Source organism: Osmerus eperlanus, chromosome 1, assembly GCF_963692335.1.
Source record: "Osmerus eperlanus chromosome 1, fOsmEpe2.1, whole genome shotgun sequence".
Classification (NCBI taxonomy): domain Eukaryota; kingdom Metazoa; phylum Chordata; class Actinopteri; order Osmeriformes; family Osmeridae; genus Osmerus; species Osmerus eperlanus.
Window position 1 is genome coordinate 14,751,196 of NC_085018.1, and position 24,323 is coordinate 14,775,518.

At 44.3% G+C, this 24,323-nt stretch overlaps 4 protein-coding genes and 2 long non-coding RNA genes across 11 annotated transcripts; 2 read left to right on the top strand and 4 right to left on the bottom strand.

The window, feature by feature from the left end:
• Nucleotides 1-598: 598 nt before the first annotated feature.
• Nucleotides 599-10,182, bottom strand: LOC134021379 (G-protein coupled receptor 22-like). Its single transcript, XM_062462130.1, has 2 exons — nt 9,735-10,182; nt 599-3,474 (listed from the first exon to the last, which is right to left on the bottom strand). Exon 2 carries the CDS (start codon nt 3,368-3,370, stop codon nt 1,862-1,864), a length of 1,509 nt encoding a protein of 502 aa, XP_062318114.1. The 5' UTR covers nt 3,371-3,474; nt 9,735-10,182; the 3' UTR covers nt 599-1,861.
• On the top strand, nt 9,525-11,438 carry LOC134021405 (uncharacterized). Of its 3 annotated transcripts, XR_009930508.1 has the most exons (5): nt 9,525-9,788; nt 9,879-9,966; nt 10,751-10,845; nt 10,953-11,090; nt 11,249-11,438. It is a non-coding gene; the product is annotated as an uncharacterized LOC134021405 (long non-coding RNA). The 3 variants fall into 3 exon arrangements; XR_009930507.1 differs by lacking the exon at nt 9,525-9,788 and having other exon boundaries at nt 9,811-9,966; XR_009930506.1 differs by lacking the exons at nt 9,525-9,788; nt 9,879-9,966 and adding an exon at nt 10,027-10,144.
• A 124-nt stretch (nt 11,439-11,562) lies between these two features.
• On the bottom strand, nt 11,563-15,150 carry cidec (cell death inducing DFFA like effector c). Of its 4 annotated transcripts, XM_062462172.1 has the most exons (7): nt 15,123-15,150; nt 14,786-14,890; nt 14,481-14,564; nt 14,111-14,264; nt 13,340-13,489; nt 12,426-12,592; nt 11,563-12,107 (listed from the first exon to the last, which is right to left on the bottom strand). In XM_062462172.1, exons 3-7 carry the CDS (start codon nt 14,537-14,539, stop codon nt 11,927-11,929), a joined length of 711 nt encoding a protein of 236 aa, XP_062318156.1. In that variant the 5' UTR covers nt 14,540-14,564; nt 14,786-14,890; nt 15,123-15,150; the 3' UTR covers nt 11,563-11,926. The 4 variants fall into 4 exon arrangements, with proteins under 4 accessions (XP_062318156.1, XP_062318127.1, XP_062318145.1 ...); XM_062462143.1 differs by lacking the exon at nt 15,123-15,150 and having other exon boundaries at nt 14,481-14,561; nt 14,786-14,892; XM_062462161.1 differs by lacking the exon at nt 15,123-15,150 and having other exon boundaries at nt 14,481-14,561; nt 14,752-14,884.
• Nucleotides 15,151-16,013: 863 nt separating this feature from the next.
• Nucleotides 16,014-17,630, top strand: LOC134021412 (uncharacterized). The gene is made up of 3 exons (XR_009930510.1): nt 16,014-16,149; nt 17,131-17,209; nt 17,308-17,630. It is a non-coding gene; the product is annotated as an uncharacterized LOC134021412 (long non-coding RNA).
• On the bottom strand, nt 16,821-18,271 carry LOC134021398 (urocortin-2-like). The gene is made up of 2 exons (XM_062462185.1): nt 18,067-18,271; nt 16,821-17,623 (listed from the first exon to the last, which is right to left on the bottom strand). Exon 2 carries the CDS (start codon nt 17,605-17,607, stop codon nt 17,230-17,232), a length of 378 nt encoding a protein of 125 aa, XP_062318169.1. The 5' UTR covers nt 17,608-17,623; nt 18,067-18,271; the 3' UTR covers nt 16,821-17,229.
• Nucleotides 18,272-20,188: 1,917 nt separating this feature from the next.
• LOC134021419 (cytochrome b-c1 complex subunit 1, mitochondrial) lies at nt 20,189-24,263 on the bottom strand. The gene is made up of 13 exons (XM_062462222.1): nt 24,113-24,263; nt 23,161-23,301; nt 22,907-22,993; nt 22,656-22,785; nt 22,358-22,556; nt 22,171-22,250; nt 21,918-22,033; nt 21,684-21,827; nt 21,415-21,575; nt 21,234-21,319; nt 21,055-21,143; nt 20,870-20,945; nt 20,189-20,762 (listed from the first exon to the last, which is right to left on the bottom strand). The coding sequence occupies exons 1-13, from the start codon at nt 24,173-24,175 to the stop codon at nt 20,698-20,700; spliced, it is 1,437 nt and encodes a 478-aa protein (XP_062318206.1). The 5' UTR covers nt 24,176-24,263; the 3' UTR covers nt 20,189-20,697.
• Nucleotides 24,264-24,323: the final 60 nt, after the last annotated feature.

A 24,323-nucleotide genomic window follows, 5' to 3' on the forward strand; every position in this document is an offset into this window, starting at 1 on the left:
AACAGAGCACTTTCAGAGTTGTGAAATCCTTAAACTATAGGCCAAGCCAAAATATTGCATAAAACACAAACAGGAACACACACAAACACTCTCTGGATGATACACTTCACAGGGCGCACAACAAATAGATTAAAGGGCATCGTCCTACAGTGCATCCTACAGTCAAAGCAGTAGGCCTAATCATAGAATAATGGCTAGATATTATTTTTATTCTTAGCTATATATATATATATATGTATATTAATCTCCTACTAGATGAACTAGCAAAGGAGGTACTTATGAGACATTACAGTAGCATTACGTTTGAATTATAGTAGACTGTACAAGTTGTTTATAAAAACTAAAACAGAGGAGCGGATGTTTTATCTGCTCTGGCACATTTGCCAATTCTCTGTATGTTTATGTGTGTCCCAAACATTGTTGTCCTTGTGATAATTAGCTTTCAAGCCATTTCATGGCTTCCATACTTGCAAGGAAGGGACCACATCTCCACAGAAAATTTGTAGTTCAGCAAAGCTCTCATCAGTGTTCACATTTCAAAAGACCCAAATACTACAACATGCATGGACGAGCAGGACTCAAAAATAGCAAAACCACAGAAAAGACAAGAACTCAAAAGTAATTTATTGATATTCTACTTACAGTATATTCAGTATATAGATAGAACACCATTTACATTAATATGTAATAATTATGTGTGCGCACTGTGCAAACACTATACAGAACAGAACGTATAGAATTAAAATACACCAGATTTTATTTAAGAACTCTTAATAAACTCACTTAACCTGAGCAATGAGCATGTGTGTTAGTAGCACAAAACTGTGTAACAATTTCTTGAACAATTTCAACACTGCATTACTAATAATAGACTCTTCTGCCTGTGTCACAGATCATTGTGTAAACCCTACTTGTCAAGACTTGAGCGGTTGAATAAATTGTAGGGAAATTCAAGACTGATGGTCTCACATATAGCGACATACTTCTCAACTATAACCCAGTATGAAGCTGGACAAGGCAATGCTGCCATGGCTACTCAATATCTCACTGACATAAACATTTACATAATTACAAATTCAGCCACTTTCATTCATAGCTGTGTGGACTACATTACCAAATGTTTGTATCAAGAAACAAATGACTTCTTTTTACTTTCCTACTGTCACATTTCTCTCTGTCTCTCTCAACAGCACAGTTGCTGTTGAAGAATAGTTAACAGATACAGACATTATTTTCTATGGTTACAAATATTGTCTGATAATGTGTTAAAAAAAACAACACGTATGGGTTTCTAAAATGGCAAATAAATAACACAATTAGCATGAATCATTCTACAGGATTAAGGCATAAGTAAAGGATGTGAGTATTCATATATGCCCATGTGTTTGTGTAGTCCTGGAAGCTGCCTTCAAGAGCTTGAGTGGGCGGCATTCAGATCATTTTCTAGCTTACAGTAACATACACTCATTTGGAGCAGTTATGTAAGCACCTTCGTGAGTGCAATGAAAACATTTATATTTGTTTTACTCTGATTGTAAACAGAGACTTAGTATTTCAACACATTTGTACAAATTGATGTGTAGTTTTGATGTGTCAATATTAGAGGCATAATTAAGAAAATTATTAGGAGAAAGACATCCAACCAGTTTATACCACTTAATTGGGGGATTCCTATATATTTGATAAAGCACTTTTAAATATATCATCACTTTTCGTTTTGCCAGTGACCAGAGCTGGAACTGAACCGTGCACAATACCCCCACAACAAGGGCTTGAAGTCCCATGAGTAACATACAGTATGTGACTTGCATTGGTGTGTGGCTATTGGCAATGAACCATACATGCCAAATTGGTGCTGGTCTTACAAGGCCTCTGCCAGGCAGCGGTCAGCGGCATCATTGCCCATCAGTCGAACCTTCCTCCCTCCCTTCCTCGGCTCTACCCAGGAGTTGTGTATGACGGTGCTCCCTGGCGAGGGGTCCACTTGGAGCAGGGACACCACCCTCTTCTTCACCTTGGCTCGAAGAGCGAGGCGCAGCTTCTGCCTGGTGAAGGCGTAGAGCAGAGGGTGGGAGACAGTGGTGCCGTAAGCCAGGGCCAGGAACCAGAGGCGTAGGCTGACCAGGGCGTCGCTTGGGCCCAGGCACAGGATCAGCACGTTGGTCAGGGACAGAGGTGCCCAGCAGCCCAGGAAGGTGACGATGATGAGGAAAGACATCCGGAACACCCTCCGCTGGCGCTCACGACGGTCGCGGTGGCGCCGCACCGCCCGTCGCAGGGCAATGATGGCTGACACAGATGCTTGGACACCAACAGTGATGGGTACAGGGGTGGCAGCACTTTCTGATTTAACCATGGGGGCGGTGGACAGGACTGGGGGGGAGGTGGCAGTGAGGGTGGGTGACGGGATGAGGGGAGGGTGTGTGAGGTGCTTGGTGTTGTCTGCACACTGTTCTCCGGCCTCTTCCACTCCAAGCCCTGTCTTTTTCTTCGGTTTCTTATGGCGCCCTCCGCAGGAGGGGCCCCTAAAGCGATGAACCTTCTTCCATTGGGAGCCTATGCGGATGTTCAAGGCCCGCAGGATGCGTGAGTACGTGAACAGCATGGCCACCACTGTGGTGAAGAAGATGGGCACCTGCAGCAAGAGGTGGTAGTACATGCTCAGGCCTGTGTGGTAGCCCTGCCCTCCTACACACAGCAGGGTTCGGTTTTGCCAAACTGGCGTCAGAGAGGAGGGGGTTGGGGGGGAGGATGAATGACTGAGCTGGCCACTCTTCGTCCCAGCACCAGAGAAAAACTCCACCTCCAGGAAAGGGATGAAGAAAACAGCCAGAGAGGTGGCCCAGACAGCAGCCAACAGCAGCGCTGCCCTCCGTAGGGTCAGCAGCCGGTTGGCTGGTCGCACAGAGATGTCGTAGCGGTCTACACTGATGACCAGGACATTGATGGCGGTGGCAATGCTGGCAAAGGTGACGCAGGCCTCGTGGAAGCAGCAGAGCAGGGCCAGATTGGGTCCTGGCGGCAGCAGCACCAGCACCAGGGTGAGGGGCAGACACAGCACACATACGGCAACGTCCAACACATGCAAGTTGACCGTCACCATGTTGCTGACCGAGTCCACCAGGTTGGACTGGGAGGAGTAGAGAACCAGCACGGTCATATTGCTGCTGAAGCCCAGCACCAGCTCCAGCATCAGGATGGCTGTGAGGGACACCTGGAAGCCGAGCGGGTAGGGCATGTACCAGGCTGGGCTGGAGGGGCCTGCCGACCCATGGGCCCCCTCCTCTACACCTCCCATCCCCCCAATGCTCCCAACCATGCCAGCCCAGTCCGTGGTGGCCAGGTTAGGGGTGTATGTGTCGGTCTCCATGCTAATCGTTCAAGCCTCATATGCAGCAGAATAGCCAGTAGTAACAAGCTCCCATGGTGCAGCCAGGCAGGGACCCCAGGGTGTCAAACGGCTCAGTGACAGGCCTGGAGAGAGGGAGACAAGATGGGAAGAAAAACAACTAATCTTCTTTCCCTTAGGTAAGCTATGATGGCAGAGGTAACAGGTGTATGGTAGAGATACAGCCAATCCTGCGTTTGTCACATATTGATTATCTTGATTACCATCTGAGCTCTGTGGGTGTAATCAGTGGTTTAGATGTGGGTTTAACCATCTGTCTGAAAGTTGCAGCCACTGTCATATAGATCTCAAGAAATGTCTGCCTGAGGTCTGGTACTGAGGTACATAATGAATACAAGTAATGAGCAAACTATTCAAACACACAGGGATTGTCACCTGCAATGTCAGTTAATCTTAAGTACATATCAGATAAACAAATAGTTTATAATATCTGTCCAGGAAGCTTGCTACCAGCATCTGTGTGGTATGTGAAAGACACAATTTAATCTCTACAAACTCATTGTCATTCACCAGTAAACAGAAATGAAACAGTCACTAGACTGTTGTCTAGTGACCTAGACAACAGTCATGTTGTCTATGTGTCTACGAGTCAGGAACAGACTCTAGCTCAGACAGTTGACTCATTTATTAGCCAGTGTGAGTAAGCAGGATGTGAGAGGCCTGAGGCCTTCTGTATGTGATAGTAAACAGTATTAACGTATTATTTATTTATTGCAGTGCTATGGGGTCATCAGACTGTGTTCAGCTGCTTTATTGACAGAACCACCAGGATTACTTAAGGCAATGTACTCTTAGCATTGATCAGAGAATGGCTGCTGAGTGTGGTCCAATGATTAACCAAAAGCCAATGGATTGTCCAAATCTGCAAGATCCACTTAGTTAGATTTACTGCCACGAACATCGCCGGAGATTATCAACCCAAAACCCAGTGAAAATATTCTTCATCGTAGGATATGTTTCCACCACTGCATCAGTCTTTAAGCAAGATGTTAGGTTGAGTGATGGACCCGTTCTCCCGTTGTCGTTGCCATGACAACCAGGCTGCAAGGGTCTAGATTAATGAGGACACAGTTGTTGTAGTACTAAAGTGTGTGACACCCTGATGGTGACAGTCAAAGTGTTAATGGTCCTATAACAGTAAGCATTCTGACTAATAGGGTACATCAAGTTTATTTTAACATTTCTGTTGGCTGCTTATTCCTCAAAGGTGTTTGGGAAGTTTAAGAGATAAATACGTATTGGTCATCAAACCACAGATGATGGTTCTTTAGATGGAGGTGTCAAATCAAATGCTTTCCAAACACATCTTCCCATGCACATACATTAGGATGTCTAGGTTTCTTCAGCTTGGCTGTCTTGAGCTAGATTGGATTATAAGAAGGGTTGAAGCATAAGCAAGGTAAGAAGGTAGAGAGGGAAGGAGGAGAAAAGACAGGGGGAGGGTAATTTATCGGACCAGGTAAACAAGATTCCCCAGGGAGAAAGAACCGGGCTGTGTTTTTTCCACTCCAATGTCTCACATCCACCTGCTCAACCCTCCTGCATGGTTCCCTGCTCCCAAAGGGCTGATCCTGTTCTCTACCGAGTCTACTGTGTCCCACAATATCCTCTAAGTGGAGAGCTGCATGTCTGCAGGAGTCTCACACTGGGATGAGACATCATGCCAGTCGTAAACATAGAGAACTCAACAAACATGGTTAAACTGTGGCGGCAGATCCATACAGGGTGGCATGCTGTAGCACTAATTTGGCAGATGTTTATAACACAAGCTTACATACCTTAACCCTTGTGTTATCTTCGGGTCATTCTGACCCATCAGTCATTGTGACCCACCGTCGTATTGCGACAACTTTAACGCATACAAAAACAAAGTGAAGCATTTTCTTTTAACCGTTGGGCTGTCTCAGACCCCCCACATTGCGAAGGTTAAAGAAAATTATTTGTATTTGTTTTTGTATTGGGTAAAATTGGGTAAACACAACAATGGTTCGTTATGAACCTTTGGGTCATGTGACCCGAAGGCAGCACAAGGGTTAAACCTTATTGTTGTCCACAATGATTGATTTATGGTTCCCTGCGTGCATGTCTGGCTAAAAAGCTTTGTAAAGTGTTGGAACACCAAAACAAACGTAGACTTTTCTATGGTTATCCTACATTTCTTATTGTAATTCTTTCCCTATATGTTGTATTTGAGATTCTGTTGTACCACTGTCTGGCAAGAGACTGCACCCACGCAATAGTTTGATGTTGTACTTATTGCATTGTGTTTGCTGCGCTGTACTATGCACTATTGTAGTTGATATGTCATTGTTGTATTGTTCACTGTGCAGATGAATACAGACCATTTCTTGACTCTAACCATCAAAATACTATTAGAACTAAGCACTTCTTTTTCTTGATGTTCTGCTGAACTTTCTATATACACTATTTGAATGTCATTTTTGATAAAAAGCTTCTGATAAATGAATACAAATGTAAAATGTTATTTAAATGAGGCTTGAGGAAAAAATTAAAGCTTGAGATAAAACAATACGACCTCCATTTCACATAGCCTTGCAGCTCGTCGTCCTTGCAGAGCACAGTCCTTCCTCACATTCTCTACAGGACAGTATAACTGTCTCAGTGTCAAATCTCAGGCCCCCCTGTCCACACTAGCTTTTAACAGTGAATAGGGCCATAATTCTTCATGGAATAGTGAATGGACGAGGCTCACAGCTTTGTCTGTACTCTGTGAGTCAGGTGTCTCAGAAGCCTCCGTTTAAATATGTACACAATGACAAAAGTGCTGCAGATAAAGCTTGGCATCTTAAACTTCAAATCAGCTCTAGTCCTCTATACTCATCTGACGCCTCAGTGAATTTGTGACTTGCCTTGCTACCACTCTCAGGTCTTAATGATCGACTCCTGCAAGGGTGTGAAACCCCGGTGCACGCTCTTCTGAAGATAACTTCTTAATTAAGTCCCCTGCAAGTAAAGGTTCACAGGGGACTCCTGGAGTTTTAGATAATTGTATGTAGCCACTTACATCCATCTCAAAGACAAATTACTGAGAACAATTAATAAAAAAACAACTTAAAGTTGTATCCAATCAACTGGAAACCAGACACCTGTAGAGTCACACAGCTGACTTCCTGATAAGGACGGTTGAAGGATTTTAACTAGAGAGGCTGTGTGGGACTTTGCGGGACTGAGTCTGTTGTTGTTAGGGAAGGGGAACTGGGAAGTGAGGACGAGAATAATGAGCATTGTGAGAGGAGAGGTATGGTCCGGCAGGCTTAGGATGTTTTGAGCTTCCTTGATATACAGTATGAGACTGATCTATTCTACATTGTAATGTCTGGAGGCTCAGGCCAGATAGAGTATGATCCAGGCGTGGGCTTTCTTAATAACAGACGTAGTCAGGCAGGAACAGTCAATAATCAAAAGTTAATGGTTACACGTCTTGCCATGTTCTTCTTCTCCCCAAAACACAGTAGCTGTTTCCAGCCGAGAGTGCAGAGAATGTGCTGTGCAAGCAGCTCAGAATTGTGGCGGAGGTGACCGGTCACTACAGTACGATGGATGTGTGTGGATGCACACACATGGATGATTTTCTGGATCATGGATGATTTTCTGCCTATGCTGCGGTTTGAACAACACGTCCACCACTCCATCCCTTCCTCCCCCACATACTACTCAACTGCTGGACCCCAGATGCAAGCGTAGCATCCAGTCTGCTACGCTTGACTGGCCTTCAGCTTGCTGAAGAAAGGGGGGATGGAATCACTGAACACTGCATGGTTGTAAGATGGAGAAGGGGGGGGGGACTTTCAACACAGTCAGCTGTTTCCATCCGATGTCAATGGAGCGGACTCCTGGTGTCCCTTGTGACAGCCTGATGTAACAGGTTGTCAAGATTAGATGAGTGGAGACGGATGACACAGCGAGAGTAAAAAGGGGTTGTGCCCTGGTGGACAACTTCATCCGTGCTAGACTGGTGTTTCGTCATACCTGTACTTAACATTACACCAGCAGATTTGGTCCAGTCTACGAGAAATATGTGTTCTCAGATACGTGAACTATGGAGTTGACTTGAGACTCTGTTGCTCTGAGACTACCGTTGAAAGTAAAAAATCAAATGGAAGATAAAATGCTATTAATAAATAATACAGATCGACAGTGATCTGGGGAGGTAGGTGGTGTGTGAAGGTCAGCAGTGTTTTTACTTGTCAACCACTACCCAAACAACAATCAATAACAGATGACAAAAGGTGGACCAGTCTTATAATGGGACCTTAACCGAAATATGAATACATCTAGCAGAAACTCTGTCACATGGTGAGAGCAGTAACTCCCTCTCTTAGAGTATGATACTCCTCTGAGACCGCAGCAGAACACTACTTGAGTTCATGTACCATAACCGTGCCCTTGCTGGAACACAATGTCACAGGTCCCTGCCCATATTTAACACAGTTCTAAACACACACACACACCCACACACACACTGATAGGAACTGTATTCTCATTCCATCAGAATGTAAATGTTCTAGCCGTGCTTGTCTGACCTTCACCAAAACGATTTCACAACAGGGTGAATTGAGGGTCACGGATGTGCTCTATCCTGATTGGATTATTGACAATTTGTGTAGAATTTTTTTACATCCTCTCATTCTGTGCTTCTGACCCATTCTTTTTATTAATGCAAAGAAATCCAATTTTCATTACTTTCCAGGTCATAAATATATTTGCTCATTCTGTAATGCTAATAAGCAGCAGTCAGACATGCAGGTCTATTTGGAAATGTACAAAGGCATGAAACATTGAGAAAATAATGGGCTAAAGGCAGGTGAACAGAGAGAGCAGGAAGATAGGAGGATGGTCAATCAATGCCTAAGATCAGTAAGAATTTAAAGTATCTTGAAAACGTTGTATACACGCATTACAACAATCATCTAGAAGCTGGGTATGTTTAAAGTAGTTATCGGAGTGAGGACTGAATGACATGAAAATAATGTTGTGACATCCATTAATGCCAGCAGAAACCCCCCCAAAAGTATATTTTTTATCCCTGAATTTGAAAGACAAATATCCTTTAAGTAAGCTGTCCTCACAGCAGGATAGTAGTCAGCTATACTGTTTTGTATGTTCGAGAGATATCACCATTCGTCCACAGACAGATTTTGTTTTGTCCCATTGCTTGAATAATTTATAGTTGGGCTTTTACTGCAATATAGACCTGAAATAGACAGTGATGGAAAAACAGAGCTAGTGGAGGCTGAAAGGCGCAATGCAAGAAAGGCAGGGGTCTACATATGAGTGTATGTGCTGGAGCACATGCAGCGTTTGTTTGTGTGTGCTCATGTGTTTGCGTGGGAGGAAGGACAAACACAGAGCACTACTTGTCTAAAACAACAAGGTTACTTTATCTTCTGAAGGATGTAATTAGTAGACAATTAATCAAATTGGCCTGCTGGCTGCAGGGAGATAGATAGTGGAAGGGGCTGTCTCTGTAGAAACCTCCCTGGAGTCCTGACTGTGTCTCCTGTCAAGACGTTTACTGGACATTCACAATCAAACCACTCCACACCAGTATACAGGCATAAAGGGGTAAAGGAGATCACATTTAGTTCATTTTTTGAAGAGTTGAAAATATTGTTATTGTATTATTTTGTTGTATTAGTAGTTCTGTTTAATAAGTAGGAAACTTATGGTTTTGTTTTGATCCGTTTTTTACATAGGCACTATGGAAAGCCTGTTATATATCTCCATGATATGCATAGGGAAATGTTTTCCCAGTAAGACAACCACAGTGGAGTTCCCACAGGAGCGTGGGAGAAACACACAGCCTCCAAGCCTTTAAGTGTCAAACATCAACTCCTACCATAAAGCCTGGTTTCAATCCGTACCCTCTACTACAGTAAATCGATACTGCCTCCACAATGTATGCAGGCGAATAACGCAGAAGAAAAACTGCATCTGCAATAGTTACACGGTCGTAAAACAATAATTAATTTAACAAATCATAAATTCAGTTGCAATATATTCGTTTCACGTTTCCTTGAAAAAACATTGTAGATCAATAAATGAGCTGTTCAACAATGTCCCTAAACTCTCAACAAATTTAGAGGGAATTTTGTTTTCCTTCTAAGAGAAGAGCACAGGATAGGTATACGGTTTTAGATGTCGGTTTAATTCTTTTTTTTCTTTTTTTTTTAACTGTTGTAATTGTAAGGTCCAAGATTAAAACATCAATGGGTAAACAGGTGGAATATAAGATAACAGGTTAATCAATTATTGAATGGTTTAAAATCAAATTCAGTGTTATGTCAAAAGTGCACATGCTTACCTGTATGTGCCAGTACCCCACCGGTCCAGGATATTCCGCTACATTATTTAACAGGTGACACATTCTGTCTGTCGCTAGTAAGTAATACCACAAATATTGCCGCACAATCCACTATTGAACTCAAATTTCACTTTTTACTCATAGGTTCCTTCCCTATGCCGATGAAGGGCAGCCATCCCTCTGTGGTGCAGACGACTACCTAGAGCGAGGTTTTTTTTCACCATGAAAAACAGTGCGTATGCATGTGCGGGTGTTGATGATCAGAGTTAACCACATGTTCAACGGACTGTAGCTGGGTATTCAAATGCGAGCGTCTCTCGCCTCCCATGCCAGTCTACAAGGATTACGCTTTAGCAGTGTTGTGCACGTTCATACCTCTCATGAACTAGTCCAAAGTTCAGTTCATACAAGTAAATATGAATCGTTCACGTTCATAGTTCACCATTTAAATGCTTTTTTTCATTTAATAGTTTTAAGGTGTGTGTTTACTGTGTGTAAAAATCCCGCAATAAATAATAAGGTGCATCGATCAGATGTAGTCGCTGAGTCTGCGTCTCTGCTTTCACTTGCCATTTTTATGAGACGGAGAGCTGTTGTCTTGGAATACGTAAAGTTGCTTGTTTGGTCTACGTGTGTGCGATGAATCATTGGTAGGCTAACGTAGTGCGAAGTCGAGTTAGTTGGTTTAGGTTAGGCTAGCTACATAGCGAAAATGTTACGGGCACTGAGCGACGATGGTGGAAGCATTCGAATTAGACAGCGTCTCTCCTCAGGAGAAGGAAAACATTCCGTAACGTTTTAGCTAGACCTCAGATAATATGAACGTGTTCACCGTTCAAATTCATTATTTGTCATTAAGTTGCGTTCAGTTCATCGTTCTCATAAAAAATTAACGTGTTCAATGAACGCGTTCTTTTGAACTCGTTCATGCACAACACTGCGCTTTAGCATATACAAATAGGTGGCTTGCCTGTTTCAAAGATGTCTTGAAAGATGTAAATGTATCCTTCATTAAGATGGAATTCCTCAACTTCCCTCCAATATCAAGATAAGCAGATGCATTAAATTGTTATTCCATACAACTGTGTAACACGAATGGAATGGGTAAAAGGTAAACACTGAACTCTCCTCAGATTCAACTGTTAGAGACTACATTCTGAATATCATTGAAATTGGTCTGTGTGTACTTGCTGAAAGAGTTGTGTTATGGTCCATGAGAAGAAGATTGTGAAAACGTCTTGGAGTGGATAGGATGGAAAGATGAAACCATGTGACATTGGATCTGATATACCCTCGCATCATTTTGAAATGAGGCTAATGAGACCCAGTTCAGGAGGCAGCATGTGTAGTGCCATGGTATGTGTAGTGCCAGGGTATGTGTACCATCTGAACCAATCTGCTGTCCCGACTCATACCCATGCGTCTGAAAGCACACTTACTGACCACTCAAGTGTTTGACAGAACGACCAAACGGAACCTATATCATTTCTGTTAATGACACCCTTTTTTCCCAGCCACTTTTCCTTAAAAACTGGGGAGTGGACCTGCTGATGTTGCTGGCAAAATCATGACCCTCTCCTTTTAGTGTAATGGCTCTCTTCCCGTCATCCATTGCCACTTTACTCCCAACAGCTGTTAGCCTGTCCTGCCTTCCACCCCCCCCCCCCCCCCCCCCCCACCTTAAAACGCTGCAGCTGGCAGGACAGGACAGGGCACAACACTATAACAGAGCTGTGAGATGACCAGACGACAATGACAAATGACCCCTTCCTTTAAACTAACCATTGAGCCCTGTGAGTTAGTTGTACTTGCGACAAATGAAAAATGCTGCAGTGATCCATATCATTTATTTTTTTCAGCGTATAAATAAAAAAAGAACAGTTTTGTGCAGTATATAATACAAGCCATACCAGCAGCAGTAGTAGCCACAGCAGCAGTAGCCACAGCAATAGAAAGGTGCATTCAGAGAAAAGGTTTGTGCATTGTTTGCCATTCTGATAAACAGGAAGTGTAACAAAGCTAGTTAAACGACAGCAGTAAATTGCAGTCTTTCCCGTTTTCCACAAGGACGGACTACATACATTCTAGGCACATCATTCACCACCGACTAGTGCACGTGACATCATTCAAATGATGCAACAGGTGACATTTTCCAGGGTCCAGACCATGCATGACTACCTCCGCATCTGGTGTCACTGGGCCGTCTTGCCCATCAGAGCACACTGCAGCTTCTTGATCCTGCTGCTCTTAGGCAGTGCCAGTCCCTTCTCTGCCTGCTCCTCTTCATCCAGCATCTGCTCGATGTAGAAGGAAGAGCCCAGCAGGAGGTGGCCTGTGGTCTGCATGGAGAACAAGGTCCACCTGAGCATCTCCCTGTTAACACCAGGACAAACAATGTTGGTCAGACACAGACGAATACCTGCCGTGTAGATGGACCACCAGACCAAATACATAGTAACCAAACAGACAGAGCCATAACATGCAAATGCAGCCATACGGTACAAATACAGTGCTCATGCAGCAGTAAAAAAAAAAAAATGAAGAGAGTTGTAAAATAATAACATACAAGAAGAAAAAACAAAACCCACCCCCAAAAAATCATCCCAACCTATTGGAGATCTGACCTCTTGTACCTTTATTTCCCAAACAGTAAACCCCCCCCCCACACACACACACACACCATTTACTCACTTGAACATAGTCTTGGCAGCATAGCAGCGGACGTCGTAGGACACTGTGTACACTCCATACAGTGTGGCCTTCACATTCATACAGCCAATGAAATCTTTCGGGTTGTTCTTGTACAGATCAAAGGTCACTCGAGCCACATCTTTTCGGTGCTGGAGTCTGCTGGAACACTGACAGTCAAATGGTCAGAATGGTCAGGCTCAAAGGCTACTATAAACACAATGATGGAGTATATAATTTCAAATAGAAGTTCTAAAATAATCCCCTTAAGTGTTCAGACTTATTCTGACAAAGTGGAACAGAACCCCAAGGGGGTTCAGTCATCTGCAAGTAACACAGAGTGCATTAGAATAGAGATGAATGCATCTTAAACATCAGGCTGACAACCAGAGAGGAAATGACTTATGTTAATGAGACAGGCTCAGCATGAAGCGAGCAGAACAGACACAGAGCGGTGGCATTCAGGTAGCAGCCAATCATAACACAATTAAATGAATATGGAAATAAACTAATTCCAATGTAACGGGACCTTTGTTTAATCGTCATTTTGCCCCTGAGTGAGTTTTGCCATTTGATTTCCATTTGCTTTCAGACTTATTCCATATCAGGCCAGTTGTATTGGTCAGCCTTAATAACAACACATTTATATTAATTCTACAAATTAATTCCAGGGATTTTGCATTTCTCTTTCTCGTCACATTTCCTGAATATTGAATTCAGTTTATGAAATATAAACTTCCCCACAAAGTAATTTCATATTGCCACCACAGCAGAAGGACCACGGACATTGACCAAGCCTCGTGCAGAGCGGATACTGAACATGCTAATGTGGCCTCTCCTCCAGGCTTACTGACTGATGACATGCTGGGCATCCTAGTGAAGTGAGTCGACAGTAGTATGTATGAGGCATTTCCAACCTGTGAAGGAGTCCACTTCTGGCCCTTGTTCAGGAGCATGAGGGCAGCATTGTTGGGCAGGGTCAGGAAGAAGTCCTCCGTGTCGACCCCGGTGCCATCCTCCTCCAGCACCAGGATGCCGTCACAGGACACCTGCAGAGAGTCCCTGGCCTGGTGGAGAGACAAGCAACATGTCAGCAGGAAGAACATCAACAGGGAGAACATGTACAGCCATCTCCAGTCATTGTCTCAGAGGTCCCTTTCCTACTTAAATCACAACTCAGAAGTAAAAACAAATATATATATATCAAGTTGTAATTGGTGCCAGTATGTTCACACTTCAATGTGCCTTTCTTTGATAAGAAGTTCCTGAAAGGTCTCTTATTTGAAAATTCTAAAAATTAATTAAAGATCGAGAGTTTCTAAAAGTAGTGTGTGAAAGGTGCAATAGCGTCACAGCACGTGAAAGAAAAACAAGTGAATCAGCATCTGTACGACAATGAGTTCATCCTACAGTACAAAAAGCTTTCATGGAAAAAACCTATGTTCTCTTTGCAAAGCTCTGAATCACCCATGCTTTTAATCTCCAGTCCTTCATTGGTCTGTCTGAGTCACATTGTATCCCGTTGTGAATATATGACGTCACAAATGATAGATGTGAAAATATTTATGAAACCAGCTACAGCATATCCCCTTCCTCACTCTCTATTCTTCCATTCCATTTAATCTCACTGTTACCCATGTACTGCCTGACATTGACACACTGTTCTCCACCTTCCCTCAGAACCTCACCTTGTTGATGAGGTCTTGTAGACTCTCTGCCATGATGCCTTTCTTCACACTGCGGTCAAAAATGGTGACCCGAAAAGGTTTGGACGGAGCAGTCCTGACCGTCAGGAGTTGCTGGGTCATGGAAGCACTTGCAGAGACACCGTCTGTCACACGCCTGCCGTACGGACACAAACACACATCTACTCAAACTCTGCTGATTGTCTGGACAGTAAAATAAACACATTCCTTATAAGAGATGGAATAAAGAACTTAATAGCAAATCCAAGATGACCAACTGTAGTGCTGATCTATTTCCAAGGTCACAGTCAAGACTTGTGCCAATTATTCCTTAAGTGTTCCTAGCGGGAGGTTCCCCCTCCCTAAGTCTTACTTAGAAAGAGAAGTCGGCGACAGAAGGCTGAAGGACTTCATGGCATAATTCAACGTCATGATCCGTACGTTCTCTCTGGACCTGCTGATTCAGAAAGAACACAGGTTAATCTTAAAGGTGTTCTGCTTCAAATTACCAGCAGGAGATGCCGTGCTCCCATTAAAACAGACGTGCTGGAAGTCATGAGTCAACCATCAAATACATTTCTGATGAGGAAAAGAAGTTCATCTCACAACCCAGCAAAAGAAGTTGCTATAGTCTATCAAGTTACCGTCAGTAAGTAAGATTTCTCTCTCTACGCTTACACAGCTTCTTCTGGTATCGTCTCCACCTCTCTTAACTCAAGCGTCAGTCTTCTCTCTTTAGCTCCTTCTGCTTCTTGCGTCACATTCACCTTTGTTCTAACAAATCTGCCAGTTGCACAGTCAGCTTTTATATTGAGCAATTCTCTCTGTGTCCCACCCACTTCTCCTCCCCTAAAATGCTGTTTATCACTCAATTTATAAAATTTCAGCATTTAAGATAGAACATTAATTAATGCCAATTTGTTCATCTGTGAGCAGAATGGATGGACCCCTAAATTTAGGACAGTCAATTTAACCCTTAATCCACATACTATGGTAAAATAAAAATAGGAAGTACATTAATGATGGTCCAGTTAATACTCTTGGCTCTCATGTCCTGGCAATATTGTACATATCTGATGTCAAAGTCCAAATGTAGTCTGGCATTATCTTGAGTTTTAAACACGTCATTTAGGCTGATACGAATAGGCCAACATGAGGTAGTTCCTTGTCCCTTTGACTGCGTCACACCATCCATGTTATACAATCTACCCTAAATAAAAACATGATTGTACAAAACACTACATCAAATCACTACATCAAATCACTACATCAGTGTGACAACATATGGCCTACATGTCTCTCTCTCTCTCACACACCATAAAATCATCTATGGTGGTGAGAAACAGCTTGTTGCTTTCGCAATTTGTTGATTTGCTGCCAATTATTTCACAAACTTGTCTGTTTATTAGCTCTTACAAGATCCCATGCAGCAACTCTAGTACATTTCCTTTCTTTCCACGAACATGCTCATAAGAAAAATGCACACAAACGCGGTATTCAAAAATAGGTAACTGTGTCAACATCCTAGACGAACATACGCATAGGCCTAGACGCACATGTTTGTACACAAAGATTTGCCTTGGTTCCCGTCAGAACCGTAATGCAAACAACATACAAGGGTGTGTGTGTGAAGTGATAGTATAAAGTTTCCCCAAATTATTAAAAACGTTGTAGGCTATTATCTAAAATAGGCGCAGTTTTTTTCATATGCACTTCATAGTTGTAGCCCATCATATTCACCATCAGCGTGCCAACTTCAGTCGTTTACTTTCTTTGCCTAATTGAACACATTACATTGCCATCTGCTACGACAAACATCTTAAACGCCTGCACTGAATTAAGCCTAATGACAAGCTAAATAGCTTTATCGTGGCTTAAGTAGTTCTCCAACGTTTGAACCATAGGTGTGATCTCATACGAACAACACAGAACTTGGAAGGGCATTAAAGATACATCAGTAAAAATACTGACACCGTGTGGACAAAATCGTTGGTGAACGAATATGCCAAATAGCTCATGGGCAAATACCCGATGGTATGCTCGTAAGTTTTCCTGCGACAGTATCACGTTATACTCCCTGAGCAAACAATGTGGTAGGCCTGCACGTTATTTATTCCATACGGCAATGGTCATGAACAATAAGCTGCTGCTTAATACACTACCGATCTTGTGAATCTTGGAACGCTTCTGTCAGAGTAAACAGTGGTAGGGCCACAGTAATAAACTGCCAGTTCCGTTCAAGACAATTGCTGAATACCTCAGGGTCCAGTGACTCATTTTGACGTCAAATATCAGCTTGTAATTATTCAAGTAATTATACACAAAGTATGTTCTACAATGAGGATGTAGGCTATGACGAAAGGCAACGTGGAGGCTATATGAGGGGATAGGCCTATACGTTTCAACTGTGTCATCTGAATAACTTAGACATGAAATAACTTGGATTGTAGATTGAAACATATCTTTTTGACTATGGATCAGGCATAAATAAACATAGATCGGTATCAGGGGGGCTCTGTTTGTGTTTGAGGTCAATTTCCTCTCCATCCCTTGTGTCCCATCATCAAAGATAACCTGCTGTGACTGACGCAGGATGATTTGGCTTAGGCCCATTCATTTGTGTTTTATTGTTTGCTGATGCTTGTAATTAATAAGTGCATTTGACGTCAGACCACAACGAAAACAGCAATCGCAAAACAGATTTACACTATTATATTTTATTTTGGAACCTTCCAATTTAATACACTCAACAAACACAATACATATACTTTAAATATGTCTCTTTAATATTAATTTGCTATTGATTATTTTAATTCACTGTATCAGAGACAAAAGACCAGCTTCATTCTCAGTGACAATTGTCAAGGTTTGCCATTTCATTCTTCATCATTCTTTGCCATTTCCAAGAGGCAATCTGTGGAAGGTTTTTGGAATGAGGTGATAATTATGCAATAGAAAATATAAAACATTGAGGATCTAAAGTTAATCAAGACTCAGTAAAGATTCGGATATGCCTTTTACAGCCAGCCTGCTGCCATCCTAGCACATTTACCACAGCCTGGTCCGGGATCCTTCCCCATGGAAGGAGACTGATCCTTCCTGGTCTTTACCCCCCTTTGTCCTCATTTTCTCTTGCCAATGCGGGCCATCAATTCTGCATTTGCTGCTGCCTTGGCTCTCATGTCTTGGTTCTTGGCCAGGTCTATGAGGACACTGAGGATGCTGGTGGGGACATCGAGAGACAGAGCAAAGCGGGACCCCTGCTGGGCTCTCTTGGGGATCTGGGACGCCGGGCGTGGAGCTCTGACTTGCCGGAGGGTTGGATGGTACTCTGGGGGGAACAGGGTGCGCAGGACACCGCTGTGGTTTAGGACGTCAACAGCCACTAGGTCCGTCTCTGTGTCCTCGCCCAAATCGGCACTGGCAGAGCCTCTTCTCTGGCACTGGATGCACCAGGGAAGCAGCAAAGCCAAGGCTAAACACAAACGCATGCCCTGCATGGTCAGCACTCTTGGTCTAGGGAGGAGAGAAAATACTTGAAAATACAGACCATGTATATATACAGATTTGCCTCTTTTATTTGTCACCAATACAGTACTGTAGATTGTGTTGCCATGCACTGTATTCACATCATTAAAGCTTTTTCTCCTTGGAACGTAATTGCCGTCAGAAATAACTGCTCACTGTATTTGCATGTCAGTGGGTCCAACTCATGCGTAAACTTTGAAACATTGTTTAATGATCTTCCTTGTGCTTAACTGATCCCATGTCTATTAAGTAGATAAATGACGAGTATTAAACTGGGTGGCAATATTGTTCAAAATTCTATAGATATTAAAAATACTATTTTACCCTCAGCTATTCATGGGTTGTTGTGCTGACCACTGAGTAAATTGAGTTTTAAATTGTATACCAGTTTGGTAAAGCCTAATAAAATAGTCTAAATGCCAAGGACTTACCCAATGTCACGGCTCTGGAGTGGAAAAGTAACAGAAAGTCTCTTGAGTTCTCTTCTCTGAAGCAAGGTTCTGTTGAAGTGTTTGTTGTCTGTCCTCCACTGATCGTCTCTCTGTCTTTCAGGTTCTGAACTCCCGGTAGAAGAACGACCACAATCACACCTATACGGACAACTGTTCAACTTGACTTCTCTCTCGTTATCCAAGACTCGCCTCTCTTTCATCCTCATCCCACTGCACCGTCACATTTCCCCTCCCCCCCCAACGATCCCCTCCACCCTGTTTATCTTTTGCATCTCTCCATCCTTTTCCTTCCCCTCTCATCTTGTGTCATTTCCTTTCTTGTCATTGCTATCACCTTCTTTGTCTAAAAATAACAAAGACAGTGTTAATTGTAATATTTTGGCCTTTCTATATTGGTCATAATATCCGTTCACCACCCTGAACCTCATGCCAACTCCCAACATCATTACTGAAAGTATGCTTTATCTAGGCCTGATCAATGCATGGTGCTTGTTTATGTATAGGGTTATCACATAGGGTTATCACATTTTGCACATGTTACAGTATATATATATATATATACAGTATATAATCTTTTGAAACAGTTGAGATCTTTCTTTTTTGTGATTGCTGACAGAACAAGTGGGATTCATCTTTCACAGAACAGTCCAACAGGTTCCGTCTGTGCCTGTAAATCCAATCAATAGTGAGACTCTGTCACCATGTCCATCATTACATTTTGGGAGATCTGGTTACATCTGGTTTCTTTATAACTGGGTTAATCAGTCCATCAGTGACCATGCTGAGCAACAACATCCAGTGCCTGATTTACTGGTTAAAACCTATATACAGATATTTAAAACACACATCCTAAATTCCACTTAAAATTAGGTAAAAAAAAAAAAGTGCGTTGCGGTCTCAAAATAATAGAGGAGATACGTGGCGAAAAGGATCAACTGGGGCGAAAACCCAGCGGACGAGAGAAAAGAGGGAGAGGCTGTGTCCCCTGCGAAGAGGAGAGAGAGGAAGACAAGGTTCTCGTTTGCTGAGTCACCTCCAGCTTGGTCCATCAAGACATTATCCTCATCTGGCTAATGATAACAGAAGACCAACATCTGCTGCCTGGACAGAAGGACCTGATCCTGGGGCTATTCAGAGGAGGATCTGCCTGGGTGACCTCTTCAGTTTGAACACACAGCATGGGGTCACATTCCCATCCTACAGCCTTTTTATCAGCAGCACTGCTCAGGCAGGAGAGAAGGGGTGGGGGGGGGGGTCACTGGCTGTACTCATAGGTGGAACAGCCTGGAATAGAATACCACCAGCAGTCCCAGTGTTGTAGATCCAGTGTGACGCCATCGAGGGGGTGACTCAGAGGTAAATAGGCATGTCTCATCTTGCAGCTATTGGGTTGCAGTTCAAGGTCTGTTTCATAAATACACTACGAACTCCAATGTGCTTTATGTCACACATGTTGCCATGTATGATTAAGATCAGTCCTTCGGTGGATCAGTGGAGGATAAGATGCGAGTTGTCCATGGAAAGTAAGTGGGCATGCCACACTGTACCCTCAAGTTGACATTCATTTCTGGAGATATTAATTCAGGCACACTCCAGCACAGAATGTTGTCTGACATTTTGCAGTGTGATTTATTCTTGATATCAGCAAATAAACATCTACAAATGTAAATACCAGATGTTTATTTAGGTAAAGGTATAGATGCAAAACTGATCTGCAACTCTTTGTATGCAGTTCTGACATTGGTATGTGGAGGGAGTCTTGGGATCCCAGACCCGACAGGAAAGTAAGATGTGGAGAGTGGACGCAATAAGAGTTAACTCATGAAAGAACAAAGGGAGAATAATACTTCGAGGGAGGCGTTGAACTTGAGGAACATTTGAGTGACTGTGTGTTGACAGGATATTGCCTTTTTTCAGGTGAGAACAAGAGAGCACCATCATGTCCCCTGTGTGGCTGGAATGAATCAGTACAGAACAACATCAGGCCTTACTGGAGCAGATGTACGTCTTCAACCAATAATCAGTTACTCAAGTGCACAACTGCTTCTCCTATGGGCATTGTTGATGAGTAGACTAGAAAAACCAGAGCCTGCCACAAAGATGTTGAACAGTATTTTATTCATCGGAATGAGAGCTTCTGTTATGTACAATAGAGGCCAGAAACAAAACGTTACAGCAATTCATAAATACTTCTGCTCCACAATGACAGGTTGTACACAGTGGCCTGATTTAACTCTAGGTATATCACAATGTATTCAGAAGATCCCTTCTCTCCTCCTTCCCAAAACAGTATGAAGTATGTTCAAATGCTCCTTAATAACACCAGGAATCCGTGTATTACAATCTTTCTCGAGAGGTAATTGATGAATAAGCATGTCTTTACAGTGAACCGAGACACCACGAACACATGCACCCAGGGCCTCCCTCCCTCCGCGGGAGAGAAAGGGAGGCGGGAACGATGAAGAGACGGAGGAGGAGGGCGAGAACGGAGGGCTGTCCGTGTTGATGAACCGAGGCCGTTCTCGGGTCTTCATGTTCGCAGTGAGAAAGGAGTGAAGAGGGGAGGAAGAGCTGACAACGCACACAGGAGGGGGGCCGTGGTGGGACGTCTTAAAACCGGAGCCAGTACATGCCACTGCGCACTCTGTTGTAGTCGGTAAGCTGCTCAATGGGGCCTGTGTCATGGAGGGAGGGAGATGGACAGGTCAGAACACAGAGTCATAGCCTTGATAAAATAGGAACAAGAAAGAAAAAAAAAAAGAGGAAATGTCCAGTAACTCACCGACAGCAGACACAGCGGGACACTTATCGTAGATGTATTTGGAGCAGACGTCACGCACGATCTTGGGCGTCACAGCCTGGGGAGAAGACACACAGGGACAAGTGTAAGGGTAGGCAGGCAGAGGGGAGGGATGGCGAGCGTGCGCGAGGCACGGGGGCGTGTCGGAGCGGCGTCGAGGGACTCACGTCAATGCGTGCGTCCCACTCGGCCAGGGGGATGCGGCGGCCGTAGTTCAGGACGTGCCGGCCGATGTCATCACACACGGGCGTCGTGCCTGCGCAGGAGAGCACCACGTGTTAGAACCTGTTGGCGTGCGTGTGTGTCTGTGTGAGAAAGACAACACAGCAGGGGGGGGGGGTCTTACCATTGAGCTGTCCCACCAGGCTGGCCTTGAGGGCGTTCTTGGCTCTGGCGACGTCGCTCTCCGTCACTGTGGTGCACAGGTTCATCCTGCAGAGAGAGACGGAGACTGCTCAGAGACCAGCGCGGCACACCGCAGAGTTGAGGTTTGCAGCCGGCCTGGCGCCTGTTATGACATCACTCACCACGCGTTCAGGGCGTACAGCACCATGTCGTCGATGTTGTGTTTATCCGCCACAAAGTAGATGCCCATCAGGCCAGTGTCGCTGTACGAGGAGTGGAAAGCCTGGAAGCTGTGACACAGATTGTCCTCCACCGCACAACGAGCCAGTCGACTGCTCAGGTGCTGCACACACACAATATGATTTAGAGAATATATATATATATATATATAGTGATCTGACATTTTAACTGATATATACTAAGGAGGGGGAAAAGGAGTCACAAAGCTCACCTTTCCTCCTCCAAAGGTGATGTCATAGCTGCCGATGATGGAGTTGCCCAGCATAAGAGGCACGATGTCGGGGCTGGCGGCATTGGCGCCCTCTACAGCGATGGCTACGTGTGCTAGCGGCATAGCGTCGTCGCGCATACGGATCTGTAGGGACATGGGGAACCAGATTTGGATGGCCTGTGCAGACACGCTTGCACGCGCGCACACCACGTACAGAGAGACCGTTGTTCTCACCTCGCTGCCGGTGAACCGACAAGGGGACAGCACGGGGACGGCGTCGTCCTCGTACTCAAAGGACACTCCACTGAAGTGTTGTTTGGCCAGCCCAACTAGCTCCTCGTGGCTCACCCCTGCACATACAGGCGGGTTCGAATTCCATGATTCAGTATCAAACCATAACGACGACTCATCGAAACACACGGGTGGGGCGAACCCTCCACAGTCTACCAACACAAAGCCCCAACAGAGCAGCATCTCGGAGGCCTACCTCCAGCCGCAGCCAGCACCATGCGGGGGGCCTTGTAGTGGCTGCTGATGTACTCAACCAGGTCCTGGCGAGTCAAGGTCCTGAGGGAGAGAGACAGATTTTGATACAGACAAACACTGGTACGAAATGGTAATAGTGCGTTGGTGTTCAGGCTCCGGATGAAGCGCTCGTGCATGTTGGTGTGTACCTGGCGTTATGAGAGGGCCCCAGCACACTCTGCCCCATGGGGGTGCCCTGGAAGGCCGTGGCGTACAGCAGGTCCATACACACGTCCTGCAGACTGCCCTCCACCTCCTCCAGCTCTCTCAACATCACGCCTCTCTGCTGCTCGATGTCAGCCTCACTCAGGGCACTGCTCTGCACCACTTCAGACAGCAGCTCCACCGCTGACCGGGAGAGACGAGACAGTTACACACACGCGGGCGGGCACGCGCACACACACACACACACACACACACACACAGCCTATATGCTGTTCAGCTCACCTTTGGGCAGATCCTTTGCCATGGTCTTCATGTAATATGCAGTGTGCTCGCGGGAGGTGTATGCGCTCAGGTGAGCGCCCATCGACTCTACCTGCTGCTCCAGGGCTGTCTGGGGGTGCTTCTTTGTCCCCTGGAGGAGGAGAAGAAGAACAACAACAAGGTGTAAGGATCAAGTCTGGGTATATAGAACAGTGTTGACATAAAAGTTAATGAGCCTCAAAGCACACTGAACAGTGTAAAGCGTAGCTTACCTTGAAAGCCAGGTGCTCCAGGAAGAACCCTGCTCCATTGGTCCTCTCTGACTCGTAGCGACTACCACAGCTAATCCACAGGCCAACCTAAAAGAGGAGGAGGTGCTCAGTACGTGACCTAGTGGCATCCAAGTCTACACAGTGAATTAAGTGAACATTCTGATGTCCTACAGTAGAAAAAACAAGAATGCATGTATGAATTCTTGACATCAAATGCCATTGTGTTCTGAAAGCAGTTTCTCAGAGGCTCTTACAGTGCATGTGGCATGTCCAGAATCCTCTGAGGCAATCCTCAAGCCATTGTCCAGGGCAGTGAGCTGGGTCTCAGGGGCCCCCAGCAGGGTCTGGGCATACGACACTGTAGCCTGACCACGACGCAGAGACAGCAACACGGGCTAGCGGGTACGGAATTAGAAGGTTACCAGAATTATTGTTACTGATATTGTTAATTATATTGTTACTGATAACAATATAATTGTACATAACCAGGTTGCTATGTAATACAACACTCATGTAATACATGTATGTTAGCTATAACTATTTGTCATACACACCGTAGTTGATTTCTTACACTTCTAATATTGATAAGCCAAATCGTTATTATTAGGTGGCTAGATGCCACATCTCCTTCAACTACTAATAGTAACAAGTTATTGTCAGAAGAATTAGGAAAAACCTCGTTAAAAGAGTTTGCCTTCGAGGATTGAAAGATTCTACGAAAAACTACAATGATATACTTTCTGACTAGGTCAGTCACCGTTAGCACTGTCTTACTAACACTGGCTAGCCAACTTGCTAAGCAGGGATATAAAAGCAGGGAGGGCAAACGAGGACGTCTCAGAAAATCTATCAGTTCTCATCAGAATGACCTTACTAAAGTATCTGTAAACGAACACAATACTGAACAAGTCCTTAGCAAACGTAAGCAAAACTGTATGAGCAAAGATCAGACTCTGATTTTAAGACGTTATGCCTCTTCTGACAGTTGACCTTGCGTAATGTTAGCGAGCTAGCGAGCTAGCGAGTCCTACATGCCTCAATCTCTCTAGCTAGCTGTGCTAACGTTAGGTGGCTAGTGCGGCTAATGAAGGGCCTTGTTATTCGATGGTTATAACCAAGTTTCGATTTTTTTTAATCGGACTGAACATCTCTTTTCCCACACTATGTTATAATCTAAACACCTTAAATGTGTGTCTGATTACTCACGCTGCGTGCTTTGGCGAGGGCTTTACCCACAGTACTCCCAACTCGGCACACGGACGCTGCCATCTTTTCCTGGCAAATACAGACTGATCAGCTGCGCGCACGTAACCGGTCTAGAAACTGTGACGCAATCGCACTACACAATCAAAAGTACTTGGACTTCAACACAGCTCTGCGTTTGGAGTCCAACTTGAGCTGTACATAATCATGAGCT

Bases quoted from the DNA above. Each gene is read 5' to 3' on its own strand.
- LOC134021379 (XM_062462130.1), bottom strand. From the start codon at position 3,370: ATGGAGACCGACACATACACCCCTAACCTGGCCACCACGGACTGGGCT.
- cidec (XM_062462172.1), bottom strand. From the start codon at position 14,539: ATGACGTTGAATTATGCCATGAAGTCCTTCAGCCTTCTGTCGCCGACT. The intron at 14,265-14,480 runs GTAAGACTTAGG...TCCGTACGGCAG, and splicing joins TCGCCGACTTCTCTTTCTAA to GCGTGTGACAGACGGTGTCT. The intron at 12,108-12,425 runs GTGAGTAAATGG...TGGTGTTAACAG, and splicing joins GCTGCCAAGACTATGTTCAA to GGAGATGCTCAGGTGGACCT.
- LOC134021398 (XM_062462185.1), bottom strand. From the start codon at position 17,607: ATGCAGGGCATGCGTTTGTGTTTAGCCTTGGCTTTGCTGCTTCCCTGG.
- LOC134021419 (XM_062462222.1), bottom strand. From the start codon at position 24,175: ATGGCAGCGTCCGTGTGCCGAGTTGGGAGTACTGTGGGTAAAGCCCTC. The intron at 22,251-22,357 runs GTACACACCAAC...TCTCTCCCTCAG, and splicing joins GGGCCCTCTCATAACGCCAG to GACCTTGACTCGCCAGGACC. The intron at 20,763-20,869 runs GTGAGTTACTGG...TCCATGACACAG, and splicing joins TCCCGCTGTGTCTGCTGTCG to GCCCCATTGAGCAGCTTACC.